The 25,315-nt window shown below is 37.6% G+C and overlaps 2 protein-coding genes across 5 annotated transcripts in view; one reads left to right on the top strand and one right to left on the bottom strand.

Annotated features, from left to right (window-relative positions):
• Positions 1–25,315, top strand: part of ADAM2 (ADAM metallopeptidase domain 2) — a 122,626-nt gene that overhangs the window by 19,729 nt on the left and 77,582 nt on the right. For 2 of the 4 annotated variants that reach the window (XM_077943530.1, XM_028852612.2), the window contains exon 7: positions 8,284–8,340. The exons of the other annotated variants lie outside the window; for them this stretch is intronic. In XM_077943530.1, coding sequence (XP_077799656.1) covers positions 8,284–8,340 — 57 coding nt within the window. The remainder of the gene's footprint in view (positions 1–8,283; positions 8,341–25,315) is intronic. 4 annotated transcript variants of the gene reach the window in all.
• LOC144330646 (uncharacterized) lies at positions 14,182–25,040 on the bottom strand. Its single transcript, XM_077942887.1, has 3 exons — positions 24,967–25,040; positions 20,688–20,856; positions 14,182–15,309 (listed from the first exon to the last, which is right to left on the bottom strand). Exons 1-3 carry the CDS (start codon positions 25,038–25,040, stop codon positions 14,443–14,445), a joined length of 1,110 nt encoding a protein of 369 aa, XP_077799013.1. The 3' UTR covers positions 14,182–14,442.

Here is a 25,315-nt window from a genome sequence, read left to right as displayed (position 1 = left end):
GTCTTTAACTATCAGTAAGATTTTTAGGAATCTTCTTTTTCATTTCTGATTTTATTAATTTAAATATTTTCTTTCTTGTGTGGTCAGAGTAGCTAATAATATTTTAATTAAAGTGTATCTCTTTTAAAGCACATATTACTAAGTTTTAAACATTTTAAATGACATCTGACAATTTTATTTTTGACTGACAGATAATAATCACACTTATTTAAGGGATACAGAATGATATTTTGATACGTGAATAAAAGGTGTAATGATCAAATCAGGGTAATTAGCATATTTATTACCTTAAACGTTTATCATTTATTTATGTTGGGAACATTCAAAATTCCCTCCTTAAGCTACTTGAAAACATACAATAAATTATTGTTAACTATAGTCACCCTATGGTGCTATAGAACACTAGAACTTTCTCTTTCTATCTAGCTGTACTTTTGTAACCAATAGCCAACCTTTCCCCATCCGCTTCTCCCCTGACCCTTCCTATCCTCTCATGACCACAGTGTCACTCTCTACTTCTATGAGCTCAACTTTTCTAGTTGTCAAGGTTATTTATTGCATCTACTTTTAATGCACACACTTATATAATTTAGATTTAATCTACCACTTTGTCATTTCTTATTTGTCTTATATGTTCCTTATTCCTTTATTCTTTCTTCTATCTAATCTATTTATTTTTTTCAGAGATTTAATCATGCTGTTACATCTTTTTTATTAATCAAGTATTTTTATTTTTCTCCTCTAATGAGCTTTTACATTATATATTGTTTCATATATCTTGTTATTATATATTCTATAAATACAAAACAATTTTTACAACATAATAATTTTAGTGGTTAGTCTAAACAAACTATGGCCCTCAGGCCAAATCTGGCCCACAGCCTGTTTGTATAAATAACATCAATTACTGCTGTTCTATATATTGTTTATGTATACTTTCATATTATGGTGGAAAAGTTGAGTAGTTGTGACAGAGACTCTGTGCCCTACAAAGAAACTTTATAACCATGGCAGTCATTCTTCATTCTCCTGCCTTCCTGGGAAACTACAAATCTATTGTTTTAGATATAGACTTGCCTATTCAAGATATTTTATGTAACTAGAGTCTTACAATATCTTTTGTGACTTCTTTCACTTATAAGGTGGTCAAAGTTCATCAGTATCTCATTTATGTTTATGGCTGAATAACATATGCCTGGGTATAAATATACCACTCATAAGTCGTATAGTCATAAGCTAATGAACAAATTGTTTGTTTCTACTTTTTAAATATTATAATATTGCTAGGAACATTAATATATGTTTTACATGGTTATATGTTTTTGTTTCTCAAGGTAGTTACTAAGATTTGAATTGGTAGGTCATAGACAGACTCTGTGTTTCACATTTTGAGTGGCTGCCAAATTATTTGTCCAAGGTGGCTGACAATTTTATATCTCCTGAAGCAACATCTGTGGATTCCAATTCCTCCACATTTATTTATTTATTTATTTTTTATTTTTTGAGACGTAGTTTCACTCTTGTTGCCCAGGCTGGAGTGCAATGGCATGATCTCTGCTCACCGCAACGTCTGCCTCCCAGGTTCAAGTGATTCTCTTGCCTCAGCCTCCCGAGTACCTGGGATTACAGGCGCACACCACCACGCTCGGCTAATTTTTTGCATTTTTAGTTGAGACGGGATTTCAACATTTTGGCCAGGCTGGTCTTGAACTCCTGACCTCAGGTGATCCACCCACCTCAGCCTCCCAAACTGCTGGGATTAAAGATGTGAGTCACTGCGCCTGGCTTCCTGCGCATTTTTTTTTCAATATCATCAGTCATTTTGATTATAGCCATCCTATTATATGTGAAGTGATACCTAATTGTGGTGGAAGTATTTAAAACTTTAGAAATTCTACTTTGTGCTATCATATTTTTGGTTTTATTTTGTTTATAAAAACATATATGTTTTTATTTTTACATATCATATACCTCATAGGACTACTACTACTATTATTACTCACATTATTGTTTTAAATAATTCATATATTTTCTCATTCTGTTCATTCCCTCATGCTGGTTTATGCTGTCATCACTTTTGAAAATAAAAATTATTATCATTTAAGTATTCTTTCTGCTGTATTTAAAAAGTCATAAAGTTATTCATTTGTTTTGATTAAAAATTTCATATAATTCCCTACCCCATTTCCCAAAATACCGAGAAGCTTCTACCAGGAAGTGCTTACCAAGTTGATTATTAAGTTCATTTACAAAATATGAACAAATAAGCATATTCAAAGAAACACCTGAAAATGTAGAGCAATGGGGAAATCACAGTTCTCAACCATCTGTATTCCTATCCCTCCTAGACCTTCTATTTCATTTTATTTGCTAGCCTCATTTTGTCCTCCTCCTACTTCCAACATAAAAATGTAATTCCTAAATTTGAATATCTATTATTTTCTCTCACTTAAGTTCCATTCTCATAATTCTAAACAGAAAGATCCTATAACCTTGTTCCATTAATCATCTTATTATATGTAATATTTTGAATTATCATCTATGGTTCCTTCATTATATGAACATAATCATATCTCCTTAATACTAAAAATAGATTTTAAAATAAACAAAATAAAATCGAATCTATTATATACCTACCACTTTCCATTTCTTCACATACCAGCTTTACATTAGAGTAAGTGGAACTATCCATCCTGACATCTCACTAACTATTAATTTCACAAAAATGCAGTTTCTGTCTCCACAAATAATCAGTGATGATCCATTGTTAAATTGGCTTTTTGAAATATTGAGATACATTTTTAAAGAGTGAATGTAAAAATTCCCTAGAACTTTGTAGTCATCTAATTTTCTGCAATAATGCTGTCTCTTGCTTCTCATTCTTTTTTACTTTTTCTGACTTTTCCTTATACATTCACATTTCAAATACTGATATTTGCTGTGTTATATCTCATGTTTGAGCTTGTTAGCATCACATATACTATATATATAGTACATATATATCTTTTATATATATACATATGTAGTTCTATGGCTTTACCTACTGTGACCTACAGATATTCAATCCCAGTCCAAATTTTCTCCTGAGTTGATAATGCAATATAGGACATGTTGGTTGTTCAATTGAAACACACACACAGACACCTGCATCCACACACCCAGTATCTATCTATCTTTCTATCTATTGATTGATTAATCAGTCATCTACATTTTCCTTCCAACTTCCTGAATATTTTTACCAAGGACCTTTGACGTTTTAAAATCTGAATATTTAATTCATACATATTGCAAGTGGATCAGTGTAGTACTGTGTATTCTCTGATATTTCTGGCTAGATCCAATTCCTTAGTCTTTATTTGGCCAAGGCAACCTTTGTCCTGAACTTGGAGTCCTCTTTCAATATCATATATGTAAGCACTTTTGTCTCCTTCTAGGGCTACTTTGTCTTAATAAAATGGCATGGAATTTGTGGAATTTTTTTTTTTTTTTTTTCAGACTGGAGTGCAGTGGTGTGATCATGCCTCACTGCAACCTCTGCCTCCCAGGTTCAAGCGATTCTCCTGCCTCAGCCTCCGAGAAGCTGGGATTACAGGTGTTAGCCACAATGCCCAGCTAATTTTTTGTATTTTCAGTAGAGACAGGGTTTCACCATGTTGGCCAGGCTGGTCTCAAACTCTTGGCCTCAAGTGATCCACCCACCTCGGCCTCCCAAAGTGCTGGGATTACAGGTGTGAGCCACCACTCCTGGCCTGTGGATTTTTAAAATTGGCATCTGCCCACCTTTTTGCCACACACATTTCCTGGCATTCTCTCATGCATCTGTGTAGTTTTCTTTTCTTTTTTTTTTTCTGCCCACCTTTTCAACACACACATTTATTTACATAGACTTATTTAATTTATTTTATTATACTTTAAGTTCTAGGGTACATGTGCACATGATGCAGGTTTGTTACATATGTATACACATGCCATGTTGGTGTGCTGTACCCATTAACTCATCATTTACATTAGGCATATTTCCTAATGCTATCCCTCCCCACCCCCAACACCACGACAGGCCCCGGTGTGTGATGTTCCCCACCCTGTGTCCAAGTGTTCTCATTGTTCAATTCCCACCTGTGAGTGAGAACATGTGGTGTTTGGTTTGGCTGCATAGTATTCCACGGTGTATATGTGCCACATTTTCTTTACCCAGGCTATCATTGATGGACATTTGGGTTGGTTCCAAGTCTTTGCTATTGTGAATAGTGCCTCAATAAAAATAGTTGTGCATGTGTCCTTATAGCAGCATGATTTATAATCCTTTGGGTATATACCCAGTAATGGGATGGCTGGGTCAAATGGTAATTATAGTTCTAGATCCTTGAGGAATCACCACACTGTCTTCTACAATGGTTGAATTAGTTTACAGTCCCACAAAGAGTGTAAAAGTGTTCCTATTTCTCCACATCCTCTCCAGCACCTGTTGTTTCCTGACTTTTTAATGATTGCCATTCTAACTGGTGTGAGACGGTATCTCATTGTGGTTTTGACTTGCATTTGTCTTACAGCCAGTGATGATAAGTGTTTTTTCATGTGTCTGTTGGCTGCATAAATGTCTTCTTTTGAGAAGTGTCTGTTCATATCCTTTGCGTACTTTTGATGGGGTTGTTTGATTTTTTCTTGTAAATTTGTTTAAGTTCTGTGTAGATTTTGGATATTAGCCCTTTGTCAGATGGGTAGATGGTAAAAATTTTCTCCCATTCTGTAAGTTGCCTGTTCACTCTGATGGTAGTTTCTTTTGCTGTGCAGAAGCACTTTAGTTTAATTAGGCCCCATTTGTCAATTTTGGCTTTTGTTGCCATTGCTTTTTGTGTTTTAGTCATGAAGTCGTTGTCCATGCTTATGTCCTGAATGGTATTGCGTAGGTTTTCTTCTAGGGTTTTTACGGTTTTAGGTCTAATAGTTAAGTCTTTAATCCATCTTGAATTAATTTTTGTACAAGGTGTAAGGAAGGGATCCAGTTTCAGCTTTCTACATATGGCTAGCCTAGCCAGTTTTCCCAGCACCATTTATTATATAGGGAATCTTTTCCCCATTTATTGTTTTTGTCAGGTTTGTCAAAGATAAGATGGTTGTAGATGTGTGGTATTATTTCTGAGGCTCTGTTCTGTTCCATTGGTCTATATCTCTGTTTTGATACCAGTACCATGCTGTTGTGGTTACTGTAGCCTTGTAGTATAGTTTGAAGTCAGGTAGCGTGATGCCTCCAACTTTGTTCTTTTGGCTTAGGATTGTCTTGGCAATGTGGGCTCTTTTTTGGTTCCATATGAACTTTAAAGTAATTTTTTCCAATTCTGTGAAGAAAGTCATTGGTAGCTTGATGGGGGTGGTATTGCGTCTATGAATTACCTTGGGCAGTATGGCCATTTTCACGATGTTGATTCTTCCTATCCATGAACATGGAATGTTCTTCCATTTGTTTGTGTCCTCTTTTATTTTATTGAGCAGTGGTTTGTAATTCTCCTTGAAGAGGTCTTTTATATCCCTTGTAAGTTGGATTCCTAGGTGTTTTATTTCCTTTGAAGCAATTGTGAATGGGAGTTCACTCATGATTTGGCTTTCTGTTTGTCTGTTATTGGTGTTTAGGGATGCTTGTGATTTTTGCACATTGATTTTGTATCCTAAGATTTTGCTGAATTTGTTTATCAGCTTAAGGAGATTTTGGGCTGAGACAATGGGGTTTTCTAAATATACAATCATGTAATCTGCAAACAGGGACAATTTGACTTCCTCTCTTCCTAAATGAGTACTCTTTATTTATTTCTCCTGCCTGATTGCCCTGGCCAGAACTTCCAACACTATGTTGACTAGGAGTGGTGAGAGAGGGTATCCCTGTCTTGTTCCAGTTTTCAAAGGGAATGCTTCCAGTTTTTGCCCATTCAATATGAGATTGGCTGTGAGTTTGTCATAAATAGCTCTTATTATTTCAAGATACGTCCCATCAATACCTAGTTTATTGAGAGTTTTTAGCATGAAGGGCTGTTGAATTTTGTCAAAGGCCTTTTCTGCATCTGTTCAGATAATCATGTGGTTTTTGTCTTTGGTTCTGTTTATATGCTGGATTACATTTATTGAATTGCATATGTTGAACCAGTCGTGCATCCCAGGGATGAAGCCAACTTAATTGTGGTGGATAAACTTTTTGATGTGCTGCTGGATTTGGTTTGCCAGTATTTTACTGAGGATTTTCACATCGATGTTCATCAGGGATATTGGTCTAAAAATCTCTTTTTTGTTGTTTCTCTGCCAGGCTTTGGTATCAGGATGATGCTGGCCTCATAAAATGAGTTACGGATTCCCCCTTTTTCTATTGATTAGAATAGTTTCAGAAGGAATTGTACCAGTTCCTCTTTGTACCTCTGGTAGGATTCAACTATGAATCTGTCTGGTCCTGGACATTTTTTGGTTGGTAGGCTATTAATTATTGCCTCAATTTCAGAGCCTGTTATTGGTCTATTCAGGGATTCAATTTCTTCCTGGTTTAGTCTTGGTAGGGTGTATGTGTCCAGGAATTTATCTATTTCTTCTAGATTTTCTAGTTTATTTGTGTAGAGGTGTTTACAGTATTCTCTGATGGTAGTTTGTATTTCTGTGGGGTCGGTGGTGATATCCCCTTTATCGTTTTTTATTGCATCTATTTGATTCTTCTCTCTTTTCTTCTTTATTAGTCTTGCTAGCAGTCTATCTATTTTGCTGATCTTTTCGAAAAACCAGCTCCTGGATTCATTGATTTTTTTTGAAGGGTTTTTGTTCTCTATCTCCTTCAGTTCTGCTCTGATCTTAGTTGTTTCTTGCCTTCTGCTAGCTTTTGAATGTATTTGCTCTTGCTTCTCTAGTTCTTTTAATTGTGACTTTAGGTTGTCAATTTTAGATCTTTCCTGTTTTCTCTTGTGGGCATTTATTGCTAAAAATTTCCCTCTACATGCTGCTTTAAATGTGTCCCAGAGATTCTGGTATGTTGTATCTTTGTTCTCATTAAAGAACATCTTTATTTCTGCCTTCATTTCATTATGTATCCAGTAGTCATTCAGGAGCAGGTTGTTCAGTTTCCATGTAGTTGAGTGGTTTTGAGTGAGTTTCTTAATCCTGAGCTCTAGTTTGATTGTACTGTGGTCTGAGAGACAATTTGTTATAATTTCTGTTTTACATTTTCTGAGGAGTGCTTTACTTCCAACTATGTGGTCAATTTTGGAATAAGTGCGATGTGGCACTGAGATTTCTGTAGATGTCTTATTAGGTCTGCTTGGCATAGAGCTGAGTTCAAGTCCTGGATATCCTTGTTAACTTTCTCTCACGTTGATCTGTCTAATGTTGACAGTGGGGTGTGAAAGTCTCCCATTATTATTATGTGGGAGTCTAAGTCTCTTTGTAGGTCTCTAAGGACTTGTTTTATGAATCTGGGTGCTCCTGTATTGAGTGCATACATATTTAGGATAGTAAATATGTATGATAGGATTGTTGTAAATATGTAAGATAGGATTGTTGAATTGATCTCTTTATCATTACATAATGGCCTTCTTTGTCTCTTTTGACCTTTGTTGGTTTAAAGTCTGTTTTATCAGAGACTAGATTGCAACCCCTGCTTTTTTGTTTTGTTTTGTTTTCCTTTTGCTTGATAGATCTTCCTCTATCCTTTATTTTGAGCCTATGTGAGTCTCTGCACATGATATGGTCTCCTGAATACAGCACACTGATGGGTCTTGACTCTTTATCCAATTTGCCAGTCTGTGTCTTTTAATTGGAGCATTTATCCCACTTACATTTAAGGTTAATATTGTTATGTGTGAATTTGATCCTGTCATTCTGATGTTAGCTGGTTATTTTTCCCATTAATTTATGCAGTTTCTTCCTAGCATCAATAGTCTTTACAATTTGGCATGTTTTTGCAGTGGCTGGTACCAGTTGTTCCTTTCCATGTTTAGTGCTTCCTTCAGGAGCTCTTGTAAGGCAGGCCTGGTAAAAGAGAGAATAATATGAATAGCTTGGAACCAAAGAAAATATGGAGAATGGAAGATAGAGGAAAGTTGTTTCCTAAGTATATTAAATAATTGATTAGGGTCAGAAAAGTCACAAATAGATGAAAAAGATTTTGTGACATCTAGTGTTGCTTATATTATCTGGTTTTATTTCTATATGCAAAACTGTGTTTTTTTAATATTTAGTTCATTAATAGTAGTGATATGCACTAAAAATACTTAAGTAATTCTGTAATTTTGATGTAAAATTTGTGGATTTTTTCAGCCCCAGAAAGATTTTGCAAAGTATATAGAAATGCATGTTGTAGTTGAAAAACAATTGGTAAGTATATTCTGATTTATTTATGTCATTTAATATTTGCAATGAGGGATTGTAATAATAATTTGGAATAAATTTTTAACAGAAATGAATTAATGATGATTTTGCCTTAGCTCTATGTTAATGCACTTTAAATTATTAGTATCAGGAGTAAATTGAGAATAAAATTTTATATAGTGTTTAATTTTATGAATAGCGATGTAAAGAAAATAATTGCTACCTCTATAATAGTTTACAAATAGTTTTAGAATTATTATAGAAACTTGTATGTGTTCTAGAACCGTATTGAATTTTAAAAATAATGCTTGACATTTTGGATATTATTTAAAAAGAAATAAAAGTTTCCCATCTGTACAGTTTTTTGGTAGACAGGAAAATAATGGCTTATACTGGGGATGAAAGGTGGTGATAAAATATTTTATTGATAAATGTGGTAAACTTGGGTAAAATAAGTGATCAAAACGTTTATTATTTATTTTTTTATTTTATTTTTATGTATTTACTTTTTTGAGATGGAGTCCCACTTTGTTGCACAGACTGGAGTGCAATGGCATGATCTTGGCTTGCTGCAACCTCTGCTTCCCAGGTTCAAGCGATTCTCCTACTTCAGCCTCCCTAGTAGCTGGGAGTACAGGCACCTGTCATCATGCCTGGCTAATTTTTTTTTTTTTTTGTATTTTTGTAGAGACAAGGTTTCACCATGTTGGCCAGGCTGGTCTTGAGCTCCTGACCTCAGGTGATCCACCCACTTCATCCTCTCAAAGTGCTGGGATTACAGGTGTGAGCCACTGCACCCAGCCAATAAGTTTACTTTTAATCATTCAAAATGTTATGTCTTTCAAGATTTCCTCACGAAATTAAATTATAATTATTTGAAATTAAGAACTCCTATTATAACTTTATTTTCTTTTTTTTTCCATTTTCCCCTCTATTTTGTAGGCAAATTTCCAACTTTATCATGAAAAATATATGTTTTCTTAATGTGTTTTGGAGTTTTGCATTGTGTTTCTCTATATTCATTCCTGAACTTTCTATTCTTGTTTCATGCATGCAAAATCTTCTTTGCCTCCCTGAAGACAATATTAAAATTTTATTTCAGTACATCAGCTCTGAACATAGACCTTTTCAGTATTATACCCTTCTTTTCAGCACCTACATTTAATGTTAAACATTTTATTCAAATGTCCAGTCGTTTCATATTTAAAAGGAGGGCTGTATTGTCTTACCAGGTTCTTTGCTGTGGGGCGACTTGCACACAGTGAACAAAATACTTTGCAAGTGGCTCTACCATTTTCTGTTACCAACAGCAATATATGAGAGTTTTAATCACTTTACATCTTTGCTAATACTTGTTTTTGTCCCTTTGTTTATAATCATTCTAGTGGACATTGACTGCTATCACATTGTGGTTTTAATTTATATATCTCTAATGACTCACAATGCTGAGCATCTTTTCATATGTGTATTAACCATAGATCTATGTTCTTTTGTGAAATGTCTATTCAAATATTTTGCCTATTTCTTAATCTTATTGCTTGCCTTAATATTAAAATATAAATGTCCCTCATATATTGTATACACAGATTTTTCAACTGAAAATATTTGCAAATATTTTTACTAGAAAATTTTTACTAGGAAATATTTGCAAATATAAAGGCATAAGTCCCATTTAATTATTGTGTATAGTGTGAAATATGGTTCTAAATTAATCATTTTGCATGTGTAAAACTAATTAGAACAAGACCAGTTGTTCAAAATGTTATCATTTCCCCAGGGAAATGCCTTGCACCTTTGTCCATAACAAACTAGTAATCAATACTTATTGAGCATTTATTTCTGGATTCTGAATTCTATTTTCACTGATCAGTATGTCTATCAAAGCACCCGTACTTGAATATCATCACTTGAATATTCTAGATTTACAGAAATTTTTGAAATCAGGAAATCTAAGTCTTACAACTTTTTTTTTTTTTAATTCTACTTTAAGTTCTGGGATATATGGGCACAATGTGCAGGTTTGATATATAGGTATACATGTGCCATGTTGGTTTACTGGACCCATTATGTCATCATTTACATTAGGTATTTCTCCTAATGCTGTCCCTCCCCCAGCCCCCGACCCCCCGACAAGCCCTAGTGTGTGATGTTCCCCTCCCTGGGTCCAAGTGATCTCATTGTTCAGTTCTCATCTATGAGTGAGAACATGCAGTGTTTGGTTTTCTGTCCTTGTGATAGTTTGTTCACAAGGATGGTTTCCAGCTTCATCCATGTCCCTGCAAAGGATATGAACTCATCCTTTTTTATGGCTGCATAGTATTCCACGGTGTATACGTGCCACATTTTCTTAATCCAGTCTATCTTGATGGACATTTGGGTTTGTACCAAGTCTTTGCTATTGTGAATAGTGCCGCAATAAACATATATGTGCATGATTTATAATCCTTTGGGTGTATACCCAGTAATGGGATTGCTGGGTCAAATGGTAATTCTAGTTCTAGATCCTTGAGGAATCGCCACACTGTCTTCCATAATGGTTGATCCAATTTACACTCCCACCAACAGTGTAAAAGCATTCCTATTTCTTCACATCCTCTCCTACAACTTTTATTTTATTTTATTTTACTTCATTTTATTTTATTTTATTTTTGAGACAGAGTCTCATTCTGTCACCAGTCTGGAGTGCAGTGGCACAATCTCGGCTCACTGCAACCTCTGCCTCCTGGGTTCAAGAGATCCTTCTGCCTTAGCCTCCCAAGTAGCTGGGACTACAGGCACACACCACCACACCCAGCTAATTTTTGTATTTTTAGTAGAGATGGGGTTTCACCATGTTGGCCAGGATGGTCTCGATCTCTTGACCTCGTGATCTGCCTGCCTCGGCCTCCCAAAGTGCTGGGATCACAGGCATGAGCCACCATACCTGGCCAACTTTTTTTATTTTTTAAAAAATATTTAGCAATTCTGTGTCTTTTGAATTTCCATTTAAGACTACCTTATCCATTTCTGCAAAAAGGATGATTATATTTTGATAGATACTGTGTTAATTCTATAGATCAATTTGGAAAGGATATTTATTTTAACAATTTTGAATACTCTAATCCATGATCATCATATGTCCACCCCACTATTTAGATCTTCTTTGATTTCTCTCAGCAATATTTGGTAGTTTATCAGTATATGAGTCTTTTGCTTTTTGTTAAATCTATTCCTATTTCCTAATCTTGTTTCTAATATGATTACTTTTCATATTTTCATTTTGATTGTTTAGTGTAAAAAAAGTTATCTGATCTTGTATCTTGTGATTTTTGTGAAAAATGTTTATTACTTGTAATTCTCTGTGTATGTGTGTTTGCATGTATTCCTTAAGACTTTCTGCATACAGGATCATTTTGTGATAAAACATAACTTTGTTTTAGCTTTTCCAGTGTGAAGCCTTTTTATTTATTTTCTTGCAATATTACCTTTGCTGGAATCTCCAGGACAATGTTTAAATGTAAGTTGAGAGAAGTGTTGTAGTTTTAATGTTTGTAGGAAAGTCATAGACTCACCATTTAATGTGGCAATAAATATTAGCTGCAGTGTTGTTGCTGTTATTGTTGTTTTTCTCATGAGTAGGTGTTGAGTTTTGTGAAATGTATATTCTGTGTCTGTTCAGATGACTGTGGGAATTTTTGGTCATTATATTAAGTGTCTGACATTAAAATTCCACTTGATCATGATGCATAATTATTTTTATATGTTTCTGACTTCAGCTTGCTAACGTTTTTCTTAGGTTTCCTTTGTATATATAGTGCACTATATTTATTCTGGATGTTGGAAATATGAGATCAGGGTAGCAGCATGGTTACATTCTGGAGAGGGCTCTCTTCCTAGCCTACAGATGGCCACCAAAAAGCAAGCTCTCTAGTATCTCTTCCCATAAGGGCACTAATCTCATAATGAGGGGCCCACCCCATGACCTCATGGAAACCTTATGATATCCCAAAGATACCATTTCCAAATACTGTCACAATGGGGATCAGGGTTTCAAAATATGAAATTTTGGAGAAAGATCATTTACTCCATAGCACTCCATCCCTCACTTCCCCATATTCATGTCCTTCTCACAAACAAAATGTGCTCATTACATCCTAACAGCTCCAACTCTAACATTTAAAGTCCAAAGTCTCATCTAAATATCATCTCAATCTGTCATGGGTGAGACAGGATGTACAATTCATACTGAGGTAAAATTCTTCTCCAGCTATGAAACCTGATAAGGAGAACTTTGTGTTCCATAGGGAGAAACAGGAAAGAAGCAAAGGGCCATGGCTTCCAAGCAAGTCTGAAAGTCTAGCAAGACAAATTTATTTAGATTGTAAGCTTCAAGAATAATACTCTTTGGCTTGGTGCCACTTTTCCAGGTCTACTGGGAGAGCAGTGTCACTTCCATGGTTGGGGTCATTGGGCGGTCCTGCCAGCAAGGCTACAGGCAGAGGCCATCCAAACTGTGGAAATTAAGGCAGTGGCTCTGATCATCTCTGAATCACCTTCAGGCTATCTTTTCCTCTTCTTGAATAATAGTGCTCATTTTCAGCTCATTTCAGATCTATCATTCCATCCTGCCTATCCCGGCCCGCGGGATAGTCAGAGCAGGCCCTGGAGGAGGGGGTGGGAATTTGGGGAACAAGAGACACGAGAAATGGAGACAAGACAGTGCTCTGATCAAGTCTCGTTTAATGGCGGTAATGCACTGCCTTATATACACTTGGAAGGGAAGGGGTTGGGCTAAGGCGGAAATGATCTCATTGCTGAGGGCGTGGCCAGGTTAGTTTCGGTTTCTCCGGTGGGACGTCATGTTGCGCTTGCGCTATTAAGTAACAATTTTCCCGGGCGCGGGAAAAGTGAGTGAAGAAGAAGCAGGAAGAGCGCCATCTTTAATGAGGTATTAGTACAGGGGAAAAAAGGCAAAGATAGGGAGAAGGTGTGGGGTGGAAATGAATATAGCTCAGGCGTTTAATCCTCAATTATTATTCGCTATGGCCGGGGCGTGCAGCTCCGGACAGGTCCCCCTTTTTATATTTTTATGATAAGAAAACCCCTCGGGAACTGCGCCTGTCTTAGGTTGGGTCAACTCACCCCCACCTTCTAGGCCCGTCATGGGATAAGGCAGCAGCAAGGGCGGCCCTCCTGTCTTAGGCTGCGATGGAGATAGTGTCCTCTTACCCGTCATTGACTGTCCAGTTCAGCACACAGGGGAGGTGGTCTTATTAAGGTAAATAAGACTCACCATTTTCAGTCATCTCAAGGCGATGATAATGGACCTGTATAGGTTTGGCCTGGAAGGCCTCAATTTGTTGTCTGACAAATGCCATAAGCTTATTAAGGATTATAGGCCCGAGAGTGAGGAAAAGTAGAAGGGTGAGTAAAGGACCAAGAAATGGCAGGAGATAGGGGAGAAGTCCATCGAGTCCAGTCCATAGTGGATTGGCGGCCAAGCCTTTTCTGCGCTTTTCTAGTTCTTCTTGCAAAGTTTTTATCTTATCTCTGATGATTCCGGATTTGTTGGCATAAAAACAGCACTTTTCCTGTAAGGCCAAACATATCCCTCCCTGTTCTGCCGTTAACAAATCTAGACCTCTTCTATTCTGGAGAACTACTTCAGCTAACGAGTCTACTTGGTCTTGTAAATCTTGTATAGTACTGGATAAGGTCTGTACATCTGAAATTAATTGATTGGATAATTTAGTATATTGGGTTAGTGAGACTCCTAGGCCTGTGGCTCCTGTAGTAAAAGCAGTGGTGATTCCTAGTCCAGCCAACAAGGGAATAAATTGTATGGCTCACTTCGGTCTATAAATAAAATGTTCAATAGCGGTGATGGGGATAGGTTCATCTCCAGGGATGATATCAATGTCGGGGAGAAGAGTGGCCAGAACACAAAGCCCTGTCCAATTTGTAGGTAGATACGTATATGCCATGTTGTTTCCACAAACGAAAACCGAGCCATTTATAGCACACAAAGGGTTGGTGGCATTGATTATGGAAGTACAGTTGCCAAACACAACATAGCCTAAATCAATTTCTTTAGTGTTATTATATGATGGTGAAAAGAGGCAAGAGGAATTAGAAAACGTCATCGGTTGAACTAAGGGGGGGGGTAATAGGACAGGAATTATTTACTAAGGATTCATTTGAGTAATTGACATAGGGCAATGAAAGGTTAGGTATGGCTAGAGGAATAGGGGGGCCCATTTTAAGACAAAGCCAACAATCGTGGGCCAGGCTTGTATTGGACATTTGAAGTAAATTGTAAGTAGCATTGAGGATATCAAAGGTTTGGGCATCGAGCTTAAAATTACCTCTAAGCTCAGGCAGGGCTAAAGGGTGATATTGAAGTTCAGGATAAGAAGCTTTATGAATTTCTTCTAATTTTTTCTGGACGGTTTTAATTCTTGCAATATCTAATGGGCCTCCTCCATCAGAAATGTGAATGGGGGCAGTAGTGCTCCAACAAACAGGCTTTCCTTTTTGGCCGTTACAAGGAGATTGTACAAGTTTATTAGTGGATCCTAATACTTGTACATCATTAATGCCTCCAGTTTGTGTTTTTAGTAACGTGGCCGTATAATATGTTCTATTGCCTGATTTGCATTGTTGATAGGATGTATAACAGGAACTATGTACAGAAGATTGGAAAGAGCTACAAGGGCATTCTAGGAGTGGCCCGTTAGGTGAGGTATCTCTTGGGGTAGACTTACATTTCCATAACTGGTTTGGCATTAGGTAAGCTGTCTTGCCCGTGCAGGTCACCTGGGTGATTCTATCTGATGGAGGTTCAGATATTTGTCCCCCTCTGCAGTCACAAGGCTGGCCGTATTGTTTTCGTAATAATTCTCTTGCCTTACGAGGGTCACCAAAACCTGCATAGACTGTCACTATGTTATATAGAGCGATTATTCTCCAAAGGAATTTCATGTTAGGCTTCATTTTCTGAAAAACAAGAAGGAAAGAACTTCTCAGGGAGATTTATCTTCCCTGGACTGACAATGGTTATGATTTATTTGTCTTACCAATCTTTCAGGCAGCCATCTGGCTGCATCATTTTTTTGTGAGAAGATGCATACTGAGCCTCTTCCCCAAATTAAAACTGGATTGGGGCCATGCCATGAACTATCGAGTGGATCTTTCCATTTTCCCATTGCAAACTGTTTTTGAGATTCAGGATGCCAGAAACGGTCGGCAGCCGATTTTCCATGACTGTCCAAATTTAAAAAATTAAGGATAAACAGGGCATGATTGAGTATGTTTCTGGGGGTACCCTTCACGGGGTACCAGCTCCCCCCTTTTAATTTTGTGATAATAGTTTTTAATGACAGATGAGCTCTTTCTACTATACCTTGTCCTTGGGGATTATAGGGAATGCCTGTGGTATGTTTAATTTGTAGGGTATTACAAAATTGTAAGAAGGTTTTGGCTATATAACCGGGGCCATTATCTGTTTTGATTTGTTTGGGTATTCCTAAAATAGAAAAGCAGTGTAATAAATGAGCTATGACATGTTTGGTGGCCTCTCCTGTTTGGAGAGTTGCACTGATGAATCCACTATAGGTGTCTATGCATACATGGATATATTTTACTTGACTGAATTCTAAGTGGTGAGTAACGTCCATTTGCCAAATTTCATTGGGGATGAGTCCTCGGGGGTTAACTCCTAGATGGGGAACAGGTAAATATGTTATGCAGTTGGCGCATTGTTTAACTATTTGTCGAGCTTGTTCTCTGGTAAGTTTAAACATAAGTCTTAAGGTTTGGGCGTTTAAATGATGTAAGGCATGTGCTTTTTGCGCTTGTTGCAAATTGTCTGTAATGACTGTGGCTATGGTTTTTGTTGCCGTGTCAGCTGTTGCGTTACCTTGTGTTAGAGGTCCCGGTAATCCTGAATGTGCTCTAATATGCCCAAGAAAAAAGGGAGTAGTCCTTTTTCGGATAAGTTGTTGACATTGCAAAAATAGGTTAGCTGTATCTGAAATATGTTTAATTTGAGACACGGTCTCTAAGAGGGGTATTGAATGAGCCAGGTAGGCGCTGTCTGTATAAATGTTAAGTGGCTGACAAGGAAAAGCTGATAGTGCTGCAATTATAGCTTGCAATTCGACCAGCTGAGCTGATGTATAAGTGGTCTGGAATTTAACGACTACATTATTGTAAGTGTAAGCGGCAAGTCCTGTGGAAGATCCATCAGTGAAAATTAGTAATGCGTCATTGAGAGGTTCTTTATTGGTAATATGGGGAAATACAAACGCATGAAGTTTACAAAATTGAATAAGTTTGTTAGGTGGGTAATGGTTGTCAATCGCGCCAGTATAAGAAGCGCAAGCAATTGGCCAGGCTTCCGTATTTTGTAACAGCCAATGGATGCGTGATTGAGTGTAGGGCTGTATAATGGTAGAGGGTTCTATTCCAAAGTATTTTCTACTGTTTTCTCTTCCCAAGATAATTAGATCAGCTATGGCATCATAATAAGGCAACAAAACCTTTTTAGGGGAGGAGGGCAGGTGTACCCACATAATGGGATTGTTCTGCCAAAATAGGCCAGTAGGGGTTATTGTTGTGTTAAAAATAAGGAATATTAATGGCTGAGAATAATCAATACCGGTAACAAATTGTGTTGCAATGGCATGTTCTACCTGTTGGAGTGTTATTATTAATGCTTCTTTAGTAATGGACCTGGGGGATTTTGGATTAGAGTCTCCTTTTAATATATGGAAAAGAGGTTTTAACTCTCCTGTGGTGAGCTTTAAGTACGGTCGAAGCCAATTTATGTCTCCCAGTAATTTTTGGAAATCATTTAAAGTTTTTAAATGATCACGACGTATAACGGCCTTTTGATTAATGATTTTGGGTCCATTAATCTGGAAACCAAGATAAGTGTATGGATCTTGTAATTGTACCTTTTCTGGGGCTATTTGTAGTCTGGCTGCTGTTAACTCTTGTTTGAGTTGGGCGAAGCACTGTAAGACTTGTTCGCCAATTTCTCCTGCTATTAAAATATCATCCATATAATGTATAATATACATTTGTGCCCATGTTTTTCTGACTGGCTCTATAGTGGCAGCCACATATTTTTGACACAAGGTAGGACTATTGGCCATACCCTGAGGTAAGACTTTCCATTGATAGCGCTTCATTGGTTGTTTAAAATTTGTAGATGGAAGACTAAAGGCAAATCTTTTCTGGTCAGCAGGGTGAAGGGGAATTGTAAAAAAGCAATCTTTAAGGTCAATAACGATTTTAAAATATTTTTGAGGAATCGCAACCGGTGAAGGCAATCCTGGTTGTAAGGCACCCATAAGGATCATAGTGATATTTACTGCTCTTAAATCTTGTAAGAGTCTCCATTTACCAGACTTCTTTTTAATAACAAAAATAGGTGTATTCCAAGGGGAATTACTTTCCTCAATATGTCCTGCTGCTAATTGTTCCTGCACTAACTGTTGGGCAGCACTTAGTTTATCATTGAGTAAAGGCCACTGATCAACCCAAACGGGCTCATCTGACTTCCAAGTAATGGGGTCAGTGCACCTTTGGGGTGCAGGTATGTCAGTGGCCTGAGCTAAAAATTTCCAAACCCCTTTTTATCAAGTTGTCCTGAAACCAGTATAGGCTGTGGGATACCGTTCTCTCCTTTTCCAAGACCTTTACCAGGGGTGTATCCTTGAGTTAACATTTGCGCAGTAACTATATCATTTGGACTACACATTATAATTTTCATTTGAGAGAGTAGATCTCGCCCCCAAAGGTTAACAGGTAGGTAAGGGATGACAAATGGCTTAATGAGGCCTGAATTGTTTTCTTTATCTGTCCATGTTAGGTATTTAGAACTTTGTTTAGGATTACTGCTTTGTCCAATTCCTCTCAAGTGAGTTAAAGTTTCTGTAGTAGGCCAATGAGAGGGCCAATCTTCCTGTTTAATGATAGTTACATCAGCCCCTGTGTCTATTAGTCCAGTGAATGCCTTCCCGTCTAACCATAAGGTTAGAGAGGGTTTTTGATTTGTAATTGGTTGCACCCAATATATCTCTGATGATCCGAAACCTTTTATATTTCTATTAGAGTATTGGATATTATTATCTGTTTTAACCAAAGGTAGCAGGAGTAACTGAGCTATTCTAACTCCTTGAGGGACAGTAATAATACTATCAATAGCTCTGGCCATAATTTTAATTTCTCCTTCATAATCATTATCGATAACTCCAGGGAGGACTTGTAAGCCTCTCATGGTGACACTACTTCTTCCTAAAAGTAGCCCAAAAGTGTTAGGTGGTAAGGGTCCATATATTCCGGTATTTAAGGTTTGCAGTCCCATTTCAGGTGTTAGTATTGTGTGGGAGGTGGAACTGAGGTCCAATCCTGCACTCCCTGGGGTTGCTCTACTAAGTTTTGAAATGGATTGCTGTTGCTAGCTGGAACAAAGCTGACTGCCCCATATGCTTGTTTCGGGGCCTGAGGCTGGCCCCTCATCCTGTTTCCCTGCCTGGGGGGTAAAGGATTTCCTTGACTGTCAGTTTTAGATTTACATTCATTTGCCCAGTGCCTTCCTCTTTTACACCTTGGGCAAAGGCCTGGGATTTTTGCTTCTGGACTCTTATTTTGGTTTTCACAGCAATCTTTTGCAAAGTGTCCCCTTTTACCGCATCTAAAACATCCTCCTTTATCTTTACCTTTGTTAATGAGGAAATCTCTTACTGTTTGGCCGCTAAAAGCGGCGGCCATTGCTAGGCCTTGTTGATATGAGGGCCCAATATCTGAACAAAGGCGAATGTATCCTGTTAAATCTGTTTTCTTTTGATAAGGTCGATTGCCGCTTGGCAGGCGGGGTTAGCATTTTCATAAGCTAACTGTTTAACATAATCTACACCCGTTTCTGCATTTCCAAAGATTCTACCTGCTGTGGTCATAAGTCTATGCACAAAGTCTGAAAATGGCTCATCGGGTCCTTGTTTAACCGCTGTGAGCGAGGCCCCTGGATCTCCTTTAATGGGAAGTTTTCTCCAGGCCTTTGTAGCAGCAGCCTGGATTTGTGAGAACAGTCCAGGGTCATATTGCATTTGGGCCTGAGTGTCTGCATAATTACCTGAACCTGTTAACATATCATAATCCCAACCGTTTCCTGCCTGTTGATTTCTTTTAGCTGTATCTCTACAATTTTCAAAGAACTCTGACTTCCAAATTAAGTGGTCTCCCCCAGAAAGAACTGCCCTGACTAAGGTATTCCAGTCTGTAGGAGTGAGCCAATTCTCAGCTACAGATTCCACTATAGCAAGAGTATATGGAGCAGTAGCCCCATACTGAGAGGCAGCAGTCTTTAACTCTTTTATAATAGTAAAATCAAATCCAGTATGATGCCTCCAAGCCTGTCCCTGTTCATCTATGGTTTCCGTGACTGGAAAAACGTCTTTGGGGGAGGAGTCTTCTCTATGTCGGCTAGCAACTAACCCCCCTCTTGGAACATTAGGTCCAGGCCGCTGAAGTGGGCGCAAGGAACCCTCCATAGCGTCTGAGTTAGGTATTTTTTCATTTCCTGTTTTTAGCTTTTGGAGCCTAATTATCAATGATTGATGTAACTCTTCAAGTTTAATCTGTTCTTCTAGTTGAGCAATTTTTTGCTTTAATTCTTCTTTGGGATCTATTGCTGCCATAACAATGGGCGCAGAAGCCTCATTATGTGTCTTATTATATGGGGGTGGGTATGAAGTAAAGGGAGGCAAATCAGGGTTGTGATATTTAGCCGCTTCTTCCTCTAAATCATCCCAATTTATATCCAATTGATTAGGCTTATTAATTTCCTCCTCCTTTTGAAGCATCTGTAAAATTGGGTATTTTTTTGGTTTGTTTTCGTGTGGTATTTCTTTATCTATTACAGAAGGAGACTTAATTTCCTCATGATCACTTTCGAGGGAAATGAGATCTTCCTCCGTATCTTGCGGAGGCTTTGTGAGGTTAGAGCGGGAGCTAACCTTTAAAATATGCTCTGTCTGAGCGACCGCAGCCATGACTTGCGGATCGGCCTCCTTCTTATCTATTAAATCTCTAATGAGGTTCCAATAAGAGAAGGCGGTTACAGGAATTTTTTCTGGCCCAAAAGTATTATAATAGTCCTGAAAACAATCCCCTACTCTACGCCATCTTTTAATATCAATAGTTCCTTCCTGTGGGAACCAAGGGCAAGTGTCTTTTACAAAATCAAAAAATTTAAACAAATCATTACCTTTAACCTTTACTCCTCATATCTTTAAAGCCTCTTTTAATTGTCCTACATATATTTGATGTTGGCTTAATTCTTGTCCCATTTTGGACACGTCACTTACCTTCGATCCTGACGCGGCAGGTTCCCGCGGTGATCGGAAGAGTTTGACTCCTTTTGTCTTCGTTAGTGGTCGACCGTCCTTTGGCGTCCTCTTCCTCACGGAGTCCCTCGTTTCCAGGTCCCTGTTCAGGTGCCACGTATCCCGGCCCGCGGGATAGTCAGAGCAGGCCCTGGAGGAGGCGTTGGGAATTTGGGGAACAAGAGACACGAGAAATGGAGACAAGACAGTGCTCTGATCAAGTCTCGTTTAATGGCGGTAATGCACTGCCTTATATACACTTGGAAGGGAAGGGGTTGGGCTAAGGCGGAAATGATCTCATTGCCGAAGGTGTGGCCAGGTTAGTTTCGGTTTCTCCGGTCGGACGTCATGTTGCGCTTGCGCTATTAAGTAACAATTTTCCCGGGCGCGGGAAAAGTGAGTGAAGAAGAAGCAGGAAGAGCGCCATCTTTAATGAGGTATTAGTACAGGGGAAAAAAGGCAAAGATAGGGAGAAGGTGTGGGGTGGAAATGAATATAGCTCAGGCATTTAATCCTCAATTATTATTTGCTATGGCCGGGGCGTGCAGCTCCGGACACCTGTCAAATATAAAAAATCTGGCGGCCCTCCTCATTGTGTCCTGTCTGTATCCCCTTCAGTTAAAATAGGCAGTGTTTTCACTCATATAATCCCATAAGGTTTTTATCAAATGATTGTGCAGCCATTTTCTCAGTGTTCTCCTCAGAACAATCTTTACAACAAAGATAGGCAGGAAATCTCCAAATCTTCAACTTTTGGTTCCTCTTTGCTTTACAGTTTCTCTTGAATTTATCTCTATCATTTTGCATTTCAAGGTAACAGTCAGGAGGCACCATGCCACTCAGTGCTCTAACATATTCTTGGAAATCTTCTCAATTAAATATCTTATTTTATCACTCACAAGTTTTACTTCCCACAAAACACTAGAACACAGTTTATATTACCTGCATTATATATGTATTTATATATAATATATTTATAATATTATAATATTTATAACACAATATATTATATATAACCGTTTTGTTTTTATTATGTGTCATACTTTGTTGAAAACTGGACATTTTTAATATAATACAGTTGGGCAATTCTGAATTCTGAAATCGTCGTTTCTGTTCTTCCATTGTTTGTTTGTTTAGTGCTTTGCTGGAGCAATTCTGAAGATTCTGCCTCTTTAGCAGTGTGTCATCACTGATGTCTTTGCATTTTTTTTAAACCCCGTTTTCATTTGTTGAGCCTGGATTCCTAGTGGTTGTCCTTGGGTTGGCATATCTTAGTGGTCAGTCAGTGACTGGTCAGAGTCAACGTTCCAACAACTTGAGAAAATAAGGCTTCCACTCTTTGTCAATGGATTTGCATTTGCATTGGAACAAGTATTCAATATCCAGGCAGTTTTCACTCAGGCAAACTTTACTTTCTGTAGGACTTACTCCCATCTCCTCTACCAGTGAGTCAGCCATGAATTTGTGCGTAGCTTGGCCCTTTCCGATTTCCCCTGAGCATGGATGCTACCTTGTATATACATGGAATATTCCTGACTACCATGACTATATGGGTGCTTTTGACACCATTATGGCTGTTGTATTGTTCACAATTTCATGTTATGTTTCTGGCTAATCTTCTGGTCTGTTGCTTAAAATCATCAGTTTCACAATCTATGTTTAGACGTGATGTTGGCCTTCCCTGTTCATTTGCCACAGATGACTATTGTTTTTGACAATGTACCTGAGCATGTGGACTCGCACCTGTCAGCTTCAAATCATGTCATTATACTTTAATAGGGAAGCCATTAGATTCCTGGATTGAGCTGTTATGGTAGAATTGCCACAGGCTAGAGCTAGCGATGAGGATGGGAACAGCTCAGTTAAAATGCCACAGATTCCCATTATTATTATTATTATTACTATTATTATTATTTTACCATAGCATTAATAGTTTTTCTTTAATCAATTAGTCTTAAAGTTTTGTATTCCTTTGGTCATTTTACAGAGTCTTGAAATGATTTTTGACAATTTTGTCTTGTTTTATCTTTGTTTATTGTGCAAAGGATTTGCAGAACTTATCGTTTTTACCATTTCAGGAGTCTCACTATATGTTCTAAGTTTATTTCTGTGAATTTGCTTTTCATTGTCTTTGTAAACTAGATATTTTTTATAAAACATTCTACTCCTTGTCATAGTCACCTTTAGATCCCCTAGTCATTTTTCTTGACCCATGCCTATCTGCCTAGGCATTTGACTGCCTCCTGTGCCTATCAAAACCTAATCCCCAATGTGATGGTATTAAGAGGGGGGATCTTTGAGAGGTGATTAGGTCATGAGGCCAAAGCCCTCATGAATGGGATTGATGTCTTTGTAAAACAGGTCTAAAAAGGTTTGTTTGCCCCTTTCACTCTATGAAGACACAGCTAGAAGGTACCATCTATGAGGAAATGAGCCCTCATCAGACACCAGATCTACCAGTGTCTTAATCTTGAATGTTCCAACCTCCAGAGTTGTGAGAAATAAATGTTTTTTAAAATAAGCTACTCAGCTTGTGATATTTTTGTTATAGCAACCTGAATGGACTAAGACAATCATGATTGCTGCACACATCTCAAATTCAAGGAGTAGAGAAGAAGTATACTCTAAGATACTGCAAGTACTTTAAGCAAGACATGTAAAGATATGCAATTTACCAGAATGCAAAATACCATGCATTCAGAAGCAAAAAAAAGAAGCTATTTTTAAATTTTACCATACTTATTTTTTACTGCAGTGTTTAGCATTTTGATGACTGTCCCATATTTTAATAATACTCATATCATAATTTTTTATAATTTTAATGTCAACATAAGTATTTCTTCCAGTGTCTTTACCTTTTAATTCCCTGATTTCTCTACTTCAGTAGTGTTGTTCATCAACCTGCCTCAGCCACTGACTTTCATCATTATATATTACACTTGAGGATTCCTATCACATTACTCTTCCCTACTCTTATATTCAAGCCTCTCAATCTTTGAATACTCCCTCTTATATTTCTCTTTCCCATTTCCAGACTTTAATATTTTATGCCACCAAGACATTTATCCATCAATTCTACTATTTTTGCATTGTCCCTTTCCATGTACTCAGTTCTTCCATTGAAAATCACATATCCTCTGGTTTCATGATTACTGTCATTCCCCTACAAACACCTGCAACTCCCTTGCCATTTTCCCTTTAGTTTCCTCTCTGGAAAAACCTCAAACCTGGTTAAATACAAGTTGACAAATAATTTGTTCACAACTGCAATAAAGCAAACAATGATAGGGCATGTTCTCACTTTAGTTCCATAAATCCTGAAACGTCATTATGCTCTCCACTGTCTTGCCTTGCTGACTCATATTTCGCTGATAAAAGAAATCAGAAGAGAACATCCACAAACTCTTGTCACTTTCTCAAGCACTTAGCCTGGATATTTAAACATGTACTCTGTTTTCCTTGCCATTACCACGAATGAGTTGGTGCTCCAGTCTAACACTAGAATTCCAAATGTGCACATTCACACTCAGCTCCTTAAGGATGTGGCTCTAACAATTCTTGTCCACATCAATTCTTATTAGTTCTTGGCCATCATTAAATAAGTATTCTCCCATATTAAAAACAAAACAAAACAAATAAACAAAGATAATCTTCCTTCTCTCCAGCTAATATGTCAATGTTTTGCTTTCACTTATAACGCTCCTTAAAAGGGTCATATGTATTTACTAATCCCAGTACCACTCCTAGTATCTTTTCAGTCTAGTCTTATTTTCACTTTGATTCTTATTTCTATCCCCAAAATTAATTATGCTAAAGGACAACATTTCAACTAACTGAGTTTCAGAGTTCGAATTGGCTTTTATCAGCAATTAAATGAACAAGGCATCATCCAGTCTTCAAAATAGGAGTTCCAGGCATGGCAGAAAAGTCACCTTTTGTAAGGCAGCTTTATCAGAAACAAGGAAGAAGCATAGTGCAAAAAACGTGGATTGTTTAACATGAGATCACTCTGCTTGTACGGGATAAAACAGAGGGAACGTCATTATTTGGCTCAGGTTGACTGGGCACCTTTGGATTGGTTGCTGAGAATCCCCTATTTATTCTGAAAACTGGACCATTTAGGGATTTGGCTGTCATGTTTTCCTTGATTTCTCAGAAGGCCAGACCTTACAAGTAAACAACTTAAGTGTAGATGGTCATGTGGATTTATATTATGAATGACTCGCTTTGGGCCTGCCATGTTTTCTTTAACAGTTTCCACCTTTTGCCAGATTCCCAGTGATACCGAGCAGTTTGATCAAAATTTAGGGCATTTGTGCCACTCTCAGTCGTCATGATGCTGCAGTTTTTTATTTAGTCTCAGAGTGAAACATTTAAGTCACAATTTCAGGATCCATGGTTGATCTTTTCTGTTACTCTCAATCTTGTTCTAATTATAGAATTAGATCAACTGTGTGGGGGATAGCTGCAAGCAAGCATTAAGATTCATGAGAGGAGGCACTGCACTCCAGAGACTACTAGAATAACTACTAGCAAAACTGTATCCAATAATTGGTCATAATTCTTGATTACAGAGGTTCAATTTTTGACTCAAAGTCAACTTACGCCAA

This window comes from Macaca mulatta, chromosome 8 (assembly GCF_049350105.2).
Source record: "Macaca mulatta isolate MMU2019108-1 chromosome 8, T2T-MMU8v2.0, whole genome shotgun sequence".
In the NCBI taxonomy this organism is placed as follows: domain Eukaryota; kingdom Metazoa; phylum Chordata; class Mammalia; order Primates; family Cercopithecidae; genus Macaca; species Macaca mulatta.
This window is presented reverse-complemented; position numbering and strand designations above follow the sequence as displayed.

What these genes read in the sequence shown, in the direction of transcription:
- LOC144330646 (XM_077942887.1), bottom strand. Translation starts at nt 25,040, where the DNA reads ATGACGACTGAGAGTGGCACAAATGCCCTAAATTTTGATCAAACTGCT. An exon ending in CACTGGGAATCTGGCAAAAG is followed by an intron (nt 20,857 to 24,966) that starts GTGGAAACTGTT and finishes CGCCTCCTCCAG; the next exon opens with GGCCTGCTCTGACTATCCCG. An exon ending in CTGCCGCGTCAGGATCGAAG is followed by an intron (nt 15,310 to 20,687) that starts GTAAGTGACGTG and finishes CTTGTTTTTCAG; the next exon opens with AAAATGAAGCCTAACATGAA.